At 37.5% G+C, this 11189-nt stretch overlaps 1 protein-coding gene across 3 annotated transcripts in view; it reads right to left on the bottom strand.

Annotated features, from left to right (window-relative positions):
* The window catches only part of PEAK1 (pseudopodium enriched atypical kinase 1), a 306357-nt gene that overhangs the window by 37700 nt on the left and 257468 nt on the right, over window positions 1–11189 (bottom strand). For all 3 annotated transcript variants that reach the window (XM_023510010.1, XM_023510011.1, XM_003784540.3), the window contains one exon: window positions 10944–11137. In XM_023510010.1, the coding sequence (XP_023365778.1) occupies window positions 10944–11137 (194 nt within the window). The remainder of the gene's footprint in view (window positions 1–10943; window positions 11138–11189) is intronic.

Raw genomic sequence — 11189 nt, 5'->3', positions numbered from 1 at the left:
GCCCATCGATCCATGAATGGATCAACAAACCGTGGTATATGTACACTATGGAATACTATGCAGCCATAAATAAAGATGGAGACTTTACGTCTTTCATGTTCACATGGATGGAGCTGGAAAGTGTTCTTCTTAGCAAAGTATCACAGGAATGGAAGAAAAGGTATCCAATGTACACACCCCTATTATGAAATTAATTTATAGCTTTCATATGAAATCTATAACCTAATAAACAGCTCAAGTGTATGGGGAGAGGGAGGGAGAAGGGAGAGGAGAATCGATGGAGGGAGGGTGATTGGAGGGATCATGTCTATGGTTTATCTTACAGGGGTACAAGTGAATCTTTCTAAGAGTAGAATATGATTGTCTTAACACAATAACTAAGAAAATGACACTAAGGCCATGTTAACCAGTTTGATGAAAATATTTCAAATTGTATATGAAAACACCACACTGTACCCCAGAATTGCATTAATGTACATAGTTATCATTTAATAAAAAAAATCAGATCACTGTAAAAAAAAAAAAAAGAATAGAAATATACATGCATAGTATAGATTTGAGAGTCCAGAAACAGATTATTGTATTTATGGTCAACGTGACAAGATTGCTAAGAATTCGATGGGGGAAAACACAGTCTTTTCCACAAGGGGTGTGGGGGCAACTACATCTCCACAAGCAAAATAATGAAACTGGACTCCCAACCTCAGATTACATAAATTAAAAATGTACCAAAAATTTAAGTATAAGAACTGTAATTAAAAACTCTTAGGAAAAAGAATAGAAATAAATCTTTGCAACCTTGGGTTAGGCAATGGTTTCTTAGATGATACCTAAAGTACAAGCGACAGAAGAATAATAGATACGTTGGAAGTCAATAAAATTAAGAACTTTTGTGCTTAAAAGACATCTTTATAAGAAAGCGAAAAGCCAATCTATAGAATGGAAGAAAAATGCTCAAATTACGTATCTGATAAGAGACTTGTATCTAGACTATATTAAGAACTCTTATAAAAAAAGGATAAAAACACAAATAAAAATGTGCAAAAGATTTGCATAGACATTTTTCAAAGAAGCACTCCTGAGGTAAATGCAAACCAAAACCACAACAAGACACCACTACACATCCACCAGGCTAGTGGTAATTAAAAAATACAGATAAGTTTTGGTGAGGACGTGGAGAAATTCAGATGCTAATACCTTGCTAGCAGGAATCCAAAATGGTGCAGCCACCTTGGGAAAATATTTTGGTAGTTTCTCAAAGTTAAACATAAAGTTACCAGATGACCCATCATTTCTACTCCCAGAGATACATCCAAGAGAAATGAAAACATGTCTACACAAAAAAATTGTACACAAATGTTTACAGCAGCATTATTCACAATAGCAAAAAGGTACAAACAACCCAAATGTTCATCACCTGTTGAACAAATAAACAAAATGTGGCATAGGCATCTAAGTGAGTATTATACAGACATAAAGAGAATGAAGTACCGACACATACCACAGTAAAGACCACATACCATACATTTTATGATTTCACTTACATGAAATGTCCAGAAACATATAAAGGCATAGAGATAGAAAGGAGATTGGTGGTTGCCAGGGGGTGGAGGAAGGGATTGAGAATGACTACTAATGGGTTTCTCTTTGGAGTGATAAACATGTTTTGAAATTGGATAGTGGTGATGGTTGCAAAATTCTGTGAGCATATTAAAATTCGTTTAACTGCACACTCTAAGAAGACAAATGTTGTACTACATAAATGCTATCTCAATAAAGCAAATGAATAGTACTTTCTTAGAAACCACCATAAATTCAGTTTTTAGTCACATCTTCCCAATTCCTCTGTGCTTTTAACATCACCAAGGCTCCGGAGGCTTGGAGTTTACTGAACTCTTCTGTGGTGGTGAGGCCTCCTTCCTAGACTTGCCCCAGCCCTATGTTCCCTTGGCTAATGTGAGAAGTCAGACTGTGGTTTATTTACCAGATGACAGAAGTATGCTTTGTAACAAGTCCTCATTTTTCAGATGATGACCCAGACCTTTCAGAGATGAACTGCCATGGAGATGGCTAGAAGCAATGAACTGCACCACTTCAGGTCCTTGTCATCCTTGTCTGACTACTGTGATGGTCTTCTGTTATCAGTGGCTCCAGTTTTGTCTCCCACACCACACTTGACACTACAGAATTTTTTTTTTTTCCAAACACCAAAGCTGATTATGGCACTTCTCACTTAAATAAAATCCTGACCTAAATATCAAGTCTAAATCTTTAAGCACAACAAATAAGTCTTTCACATCCTGGCCCTGGTACACCTGTTTCTCTTGAATCATTTTTCACTTGCATCCTAAGTCACAGCTACCAAACTGCTGGCAGTTTCTACAGCACTCTTGGCTACTTTATGCTTCCTTTGTCCTTTGAGTCTTTGCTCATACTGATCTTTTTCCATGAATAGTTTCCCACTTCTCTCATCTTTAAACATTCTGTCTCTGGAAACTGTTCCATATTACCCTCCCCCAAACTAACCTCTCTTTCCTTGAGATCTCAGAAATATTCTTGTGAACATTTCTAAAAACTTACAACATTTGAGTTGTGCCCCTCTCTCTGAATTCTCTACTGGTTTGCTCATTGAGGGCATGGCCTGTGTCTCATTTATATACCCAGAGCCAAGCAAAGAATCTGGCTGAGAGTTGAACAAAGTAAATAAAAAACTAGAAACATGAACCTATTCTTGCCTATTCCAACGTGGGCCCTTGAAGAGAAGCTTTCTGGGCTGCTGTTTTCTACCCAGTTCTCCAAATTAGAACAAGAAAAATCATAAACACAGGAAAAACAGAGAATTGTTAACGTACTTTTTTTTTCTTTTATTATCTCAGATCTTGCAAGTGAGGCAAGGTCTTACATCAGCAGCTCCTTACTGCTTATCAGAGGAAGTAAAAGATGGCTGAGCATGCTATATTCTACTAACTACAGAATAAAGTTCAAAATCCTAAGCAAGTTGGTCAAGGCTTCCTATCTTATCTATCACTATTTCTCAGCAATACTTCCACATGAATCATTGACTTCCTATTCTTTTAATATGATTCATTAAAAACTGTTTCCTTTTTACCTTAGTAAAGGTGTTCTGTCCTTGACCCAGCTCAAATGGTCCTTCTCTACTTAAGTCTTCTCCTTTACCTCAGGTTGTAAGCCATTACTTCTTCCTCTGTGTTCTCTCAGAACTTTCTGTTCTATTAAAGTAGTTGTTCTCAATCTCCCTAATGCTGTGGCCCTTTAATACAGTTCCTGTGGGTCACGCCCCACAGGTTGAGAACCGCTGTATCACAGCATTGTTAGCCTTTTATAATGTATATATATAGTATGTTTATTACATTCCCCGCTGAAGCTGGTGGGGTGTGTGGCAGACAGCAGATGTATAGTGGCTGCCACACTGAGGGACAGAGAGTCAACAGAGTTGGTCACCACTCCAAAATGGAAATGGACATTCAGAGAAGGAAATAAAGATAAGTAACAAAGCTTCTCTTCCCAAATAGCAGGACAGGATCTCCTGGGAGTTAAGAAGATTTCCACATGAGAATCAGAAACTTATGCGTTCCAAATGAAACCACAAACATTCCACAGCCCACGCAAGTAGGTCAAGCCATTCTCATAAGTTTGAAAGTGTTTTGTGTTTTTAAATTTTTTTCCTCCAAGAAAGACAAGTTCTCCTAACTGAATTCCAATCATTTGGGTCAATGTTTTAAAAGCTTGGTATCTTAGCTGATTTTATTTTAAACTTTTAATCCTGAACATTCCTCAAAAGCCTCTGGGGCCAGACACCAAGCTTAGCTTTCAGCAGGCCTGATATAGCATCACATACTCTACATTTTTGTGGCATAGCAGCTCTCATAACAAAGAGAAAAAAGAAAGTATGTTTTAAATCTTGCCTTCCTATGTGCTAAAAAAGTTCCTTTGGACAGATAATATTTGGCTAAACCAAACTCAAAACTTAACTTTCTTCTCTCTCTCTCTTTTTTTGGGGGGAGGGGTAGGGTGGGAGTGGGAATAGAGTGTCACTTTTTTGCCCTGGGTAGAATGCTGTGAAGTCCTAGCTCACAGCAACCTCAAACTCTTGGACTTAGGTGATCCCCTTGCCTGAGCTCCAGGCACCCACCACAAGGCCCAGCTAGTTTTTCTATTTTTAGTAGAGATGAGGTCTCTCTTTTGCTCGGCCTGGTCTTAAACTCCTGAGCTCAAGTGATCTACCCGCCTCAGCCTGCCAGATTACCAGAGTTACAGGCATGAGACACTGCACTGGTCCACTTTCCTCTCTTTTTGAGCTCCCCTACTCTATCTCTTTACTTTGTCCACAGTTAAAAATGTTTCCAGACTGAAAGATGAGGAATACTTTGTATCAGGTTCTGAATATGCCTTGGTAATCATCATAATCTTAGGGTGCTAGAGATTAAAGGCACTTGAGAATGACCCACTTAGAGAAAACTAGCATGCTAATAACTATAATTAACTCCTTATTCCAACAAGACACGAATGGCATCATTTCCTGGTTCATCTCCCTCCTGTCAACTCACAGGTAGCTACCAGAATGACCTTTTTAAAAATCCCAATTGTGGTTCTATTCAAAAAGTGGTTTTCCATTTGCTCCAGGTGAAAGTTACACTCTTTGTGATCCTCTCCCAGAGTCCTCCAGGCAGAAGCTTTCATTCAACCTTTAAATATCTGTATTTATCACACGGCCTCCTAAGACTCTAGTCCTAAGTCTCTCTCTCCTAAAGATCAGGAGTCCTTGAAGACCAGATTAGTATCTAGCCTGGTACTGGGGAGATAGTTGGTTTTCAATAAATGTTTGCTGAATTAAAGTGTTAAAGCCCAAATAAGTAGATCACATCTTCTTATTTAAATCATAATTTCAATCTTTGTCCCTAACCCCCGTGGCCCCCACCCTTGGCTCAAAACAAGCAACATAGATGAGAATGGAAAGGGAGAGGACAAAAGAAGAGATGATGGTCTCCAAACTGGGAAACATGCACTAGAGTTTATAGACAGGGATGCCACACACCACTACTGCACATCAGCTTCGTCAGTGGCTTCTCAGTGGCTGAACCTAGTACTTGCTGGCAAGCATCAGCAGTTTCGGAGGAAGGGTCTTAATCTACTTTGCCATTATTACTGTGCTGGGGCCCATCACAGTCAAATATAAGCAATAACTGGGAAACCATAGGGGATATCAACTTCATACCAAGCAATAAAACAAACCCGACCTCCAAAGACTTCTGGAGCCTAAAATAAATGGATACACAGATCATTTTAAAGTATATCCGTGATACAGCAGCTGAATCAATTTTTGTAAGCCCTCATTAGTGAAAACCTCTCCAAAAATAAAGATAATTTATTTGGGGATAAGTTATCTATGTAATTTGAATATTATACTCTGTCAACTAATTCTAGCACATGGAAACTATTTTTAAATATAAATGCAGCTAACTTAGGACACAGTTTATGATTTCTTTTAAAATAGAAATAACCACAATTTTAAGAAGTACAACAACTGCTCTAACAAATGTTCAAAGCTGTCATCAACCTCAGTTTTTTAAAAAAAAACTCTAGATAATCTAAAATCGTGCAATTCTTTAATCTTTGGTTCAAATCATTTGCAGTGTAGAATGTCTGCACGATAATTATTTGTTGAGTAAATGAATAAATGACAACGTACTTTTCAGGAAGATTTTTTTAAAAGCTGGCATTTATAATGACATTTTTCCATAATTACAACATCAAGGCCAGCGATGCAATGAGATTCCTTTAAGTATATTCACTTCTTAAAATTTAACACTGATAATCAATATACTGCCAAAGGAAGTTCTGGAGACAGGAGACTGTTAAGTGTTTTTTTTCACTGTGTGAGGTTGTAGCCTTAAGGAGATGCTCAAAGTAAATTAAAAATGTGACAGCTTCTTATGGGGATATACAAAAAGGGAACGCAGGCATGGTTTATATAATTCCTTAATTAGGAAACCTGTGGACTAAGTCCCATAGTGGAAAAAGAAAAGCCAGCTAGTTAATGGAGCACATAAATTGTGACTTGCAATTTTCCTCCATGAACTTTCCTGAGCAAAGCCAGATTTAATAATCTGGTGATCTTCTGAAGAAAAACCCAAAAGTCATTTTTAGCTCATAAATTCAAACACTTTCTTGACACCTACTGTGTGTTTTAGATAATGTGTTAGGTTGTTGGCACACAGAAAGAGGAGCAAGCCAAAAATCTGTTGAGTGAAAAAGAGACTTGATAGACCTTTCTAAAACGCAATATACAGAGTACCTGGTTACAAAGTGAATGAGGGAAAGCCAAAGTCATCAACTCATTTCTATTAGAGTAGAACTCAGGACATGCTCCTGTTATTATCAGGCTGATAATATAGTCAGATATGCCTCATTAAAAAAATGAGTGATCTTTCTTCTAGACGTTTTGAGATAGACATAAGACACATGGGGAAAATATGGAGGGTCTGATTAAAAAAATTCTATCATTCTTTGGGAAATCATTGTGGATAAGTGATCTCATATGACCATCAACCAGAATAAAACTATCACTACTTATCACTATTCTAGAGGTAACTTTCTTAAGAACTTGCATAAAGACTAATGTGATTTTTGCACAACATACAAGATAATATAAATTCCCCAAGCAGTGCTGTCTAATAGAATTTTGTGTGAAAATGGCAATGTTCTATATCTGCACTGCCCATTATAGAAGCTACCAGCCCCATGTGGCTATTGGGTACCTCAACAAGACTGAGGAATTGGATTTTTATTCTTATTTTAATAAATTGATAAATAGCCAGATATGGTTAGTAGTTATCCTATGTGCACTGGATAGTGCAGCCTTAAGATCTAATAATTAACTCAATTATGAACAAAATAAAGTTTCCTTTGTTTATTTTAAGGACAAGAAAAATGACATGTGGATTAACACTAGAGAGTGACACACAAAAGTTGAAAAAAAAAAAAAGAAGGTTAAATCAGTAGCTTTTTGTGGGAATGTTCTATCACAACAACTCTTGTTGCATTAGAGTGCAGTAATGAAACTGCCTGAAAGGGTAGAGGTCTAAAGGAGATTCAGAAGGAGGGTAGTCAATGCCCTCCAATGCTTAAATGTAGCTTTCAGAAATATGAAAGAAATGTAGGAATTACAAAACAAATTTAAACCGTGTCCCTTTAACTTGCTATAACTGGCAGATCTGCACAGTCCCATTACTTCTATTTGTCATCTCTCAGGTCCCTCTTAGCCACCTTGGGGTCCTGTAGCTCACTTTGTGTTTCACACCTTGAGGTCACTAGATGTGCAGATACCCCTCAATTCATCGGATTTCCATTTTGTTGTTTTGATTATTCAATGACACTTAAAAAACATTTTTAATCCTTTTCATTTTTTCTACATTTTCTAGTTAGCATATTGAACATACTTGAAGGAGAAAGAAGAGTATACTTTCAGGGAGAAATAAAGGCACTTCACAACTCTTAAGCACTTCTATGTCCCACAGCCCACACAAGTAGGTCAAGCCTTTCTCCCACCAGCTCTATTTACTCATTTCAGATGTAGAAATTGAAGTTCAGAGACGCTAAGTAGCCAGTTCACAATCTTGCAGGTGGGCAGTGATACAGCTATGAGATGAGCCAAAATCTTTCCAAGCTTCCCCACACCAATCTCTTTCCTTGCTAGATCACGCAGCTTCCTAGGCTCACTTTACAATGCAAGTTTCAGAAATAAATTCCATAGTAAAAATGAGGGTAACCCTGAACTTTCTTCCCTTAGTTCCTTCCCTATCTGTCCATCTATCCTCTGCATTATTTAGAAGGAAGGAAGAGAGGGAGAGACTAAGGGAGGGAGGGAGGGAGGGAGGAAGGAAGGAAGGAAGGAGAGAGAATGCAAGCCAGCAGGTAGGCAAGTAGGCAGGCAGGCAGAAGGTTTTTATGGAATGGATCTGGAATATTTAAAAGGAACTACAGCTATTGCATTAAGTTTTTCTTGCTTTTTACTTTTGAAACATACTATTTCAAAAAAGTTACTGAGGATTTAAATTATGACAAATTACTCAAAGGGTAGTTTAAAACTGCATGCAAATGCTTTATTGAAAGTATTAAAAAAAGAGAAAGTTCCAACCAAATGGTACCTTGTTCCATTAGCAACAACACAAAACAAAAATTAGAATAAAACAAAAAAACCTCAGCTTATAACTGACCAAGTCAACCCTATCTATTACCTTTCCAAAAAAAGCAACTAACCATGTATCATACCCTATGGAGTCAAATACATAGGTACTTAAGTACTTAAGGAAAACTGGCCAACATTTTATGGGCATAACATACTTTGAATGTAAAGCAAGTAGGTAGAAAAAAAGCTATTTTTCTGATAGGACATCTATAACCTAGTGTTTTTGTACACTAAGTAACCATAATGTTTTTAAAAGTCTTAAATTCTGTGTCTGAAAGTAGATGACCTAAAAAAGAATAGCAGGCTTTCTGTAGTTTACAACAATTTGGTGATTAAGAGCATTCTAGCCTACTGGCTAAGACTGACAAGGTTCCAATCTTGGTTCAATTTTTACTGATTTTGTGACTTTGGGCAAGGTACTTTGCCTCACTTTCCTCATCTGAAAAATGGGAATAATTCCTAAGGTGGTTGTAAGGAATAAATGAACTAATATATATGTAAAGCACTTAGGATATTCATGGAGGCAATGCTTTATTTTTCCTACCAATCTTCTAACAGAGAAGAGAGATAAATTAACTTTAATTTTGGCTAATGAGAATTTTTAAAGAAGAGATGTCATAAAATACTATATAATTAGTAAAAATTATTACATATTTTCCTGAGGATGTAATGAAAGAAATTTTGGTATAGTAAAAACATCTGATTATAATTCCTAATATACTATGCTGTCTAAAAGAATACAATAAGTAAACTAAATTTTTAATCTTCTAATGTGCTTCATAAAATATAAAAGAATGGAAAAAGTCCAACAAGCTGTCTGAATATGAAATCTACTTCAATTGGAAAATGGTATTCAAGATAGTTGCTTGGATAAAGCATAGCATGCTTCCTCTACTCCTGAATCCTGTAAGGCTTCTAGAACTTTAAACAGAAGTCTTTTTCCCTACAGAATTTATTTTCAACTGCATGTGAGTTGTTATATTGAATTTTCTGAAAGGAGACAGTAAAGTATTTCTCCTACAATGTTACCTCAACCTTTTGGCCTTCTTAAGGACTCTTTCATTCCCAAGTACACTAGCTGATCTTAGCATGATTTTTCCTTATAATAACATGATGGAAGAAAAAGACAAAGAAGAAAGGAGTTGAGAAACTAGGTAGAAAAATGCTTCAATGACATATGCCACTGATTTCCAAACAGGGTCTAAGGAGTGGTTAGTAGTTCATAAGAATCTTGCTCCTGCCTCTGCATATAGTAGTCCATTTTATTCATCTCTTTCCTGACTTCATGGGAGAAGAGCTCTGAGAAATCTTTATCCTGCCCCAGGCTTGGCTTTGCTGAAGGAAGGAAACTGTGTGACACTCAAGGAAGGGAAACAGATCAGAAGTCATGAAGTATTCAAGGAAGAGGAGTGAAGATGATCAGAGAATTGAAGAATCTTTGCATTGGTAGGTAACTCAGCTCAACACTATTTGCACTGCAGCACTGTCCTTCACAGCATCTCTGAGAGAGCTTGTCAACCTCTGCCTAAATACTTCCAAAGATAGGGATCTGACTTCCTCAGTTTTGCTTGATTTAAGCTAGAAATCTGGGATACTCATAGATTCTTCACATTATCCAACCTTGTTTATCTTCCCTCTTAAATATCTATCAAATCTGTCTCTTCGGTCCCCTCTCCCATTGTTTTAGTTGAGGCCTTCCCTTTCCATCCCTTTATGCAGCCCTGTAATAGTATTCCATTTACCAATTTCTTGCCACCAAATAGTCCATCCTCACATGGCAGCTTGCAGAGTAGATGTTCTAAATCACCACAAATCTAGTTGTGGTAATACTCTGCTTAAAACTCTTTAATTGTTCACTGCCACAAACAGGAAAAGGTCTAAGGTTTTAGCACAAAATACATGATATTGGCTAACTCTCCACAGATAGGCAACATTAAACACTTATAGTACCCACATGTACCAGGCTATTTCACTTTTGCTCATATCATTGCCTCTGATTTGAATACTCTTTCTTCCCTCTGTCGACCAGATAAATCAGTTCAGAAATTATCTCCAGGAATGCATCTTTTTACACCCTCCCCCCACGTAACATCAAGACTATTCCAGGTATGTTTCAATCCCTGCATTTATCATATTATACTGAAATCATTAACAAGCTTACCTCTTTCTCCCCAAGTGAGTCCTTTAAGGCAGGGACCATGTGAGCACTCTTAACACATGGCAAGGGCTCATAGTAGTAAGTATTTAATACATGCCTGATAAACATCAGAACTTTTTTCTTATGTGAGTTAAAATTTGTAACTCCAGGCCAAGCGCGGTGGCTCATGCCTATAATCTTAGCACTTTAGGAAGCTGATATGGAGGACTGCTTGAGCCTAGGAGTTTGAGAGACCAGCCTGAGTAACATTCTCTACAAAAATTTAAAAAATTACCTAGGTGCAGTGGTGTACACCTGTAATCCCAACTACTCGGGAGGCTGAGGCAGGAGGCTTGCTTGAGCCCAGGAGTTTGAGGTTGTAGTGAGTGATGATGATCGGCCATTGCACTCAAGCTCTAGCAACAGAGCAAGCAAGATTCAGTCTTTTTTTTTTTTTTTTAAAGGAAATGTTTAACTCCAGCAGCTGAAGTTTTGCTTGATGGAGCAATAAAAACCATTTCTCCAGGAAAATAAAACATTTGGATAGTACATAAAAAGGTAAAGCTTAAATGCTATTTATTTGACATTTGTACTTACCTAGGTTGCTGTATGTTGCACTACAGGGGTTCAGGTCCAGAGGATCTGAAATGTTGTCTTCTTTTTCCTCTTCCCTTTCCAGTTCGGGCAGGGGCAATGCTGGTGTGATTGAGGGGCAGCCCCCACCATCTTGTTTCACAACAGATTTTGGATCTCGAGGAGAAAAATCCTCTGTCACTTCATGAGTCACGCGACTGAAACAAATCAGATCACTTGTCACATAGGCATTCAAAGGTTCTGCTAAAA

This window comes from Otolemur garnettii, unplaced genomic scaffold, assembly GCF_000181295.1.
Source record: "Otolemur garnettii isolate 467f Iridium unplaced genomic scaffold, OtoGar3 scaffold00011, whole genome shotgun sequence".
Lineage (NCBI taxonomy): Eukaryota > Metazoa > Chordata > Mammalia > Primates > Galagidae > Otolemur > Otolemur garnettii.
This window is presented reverse-complemented; position numbering and strand designations above follow the sequence as displayed.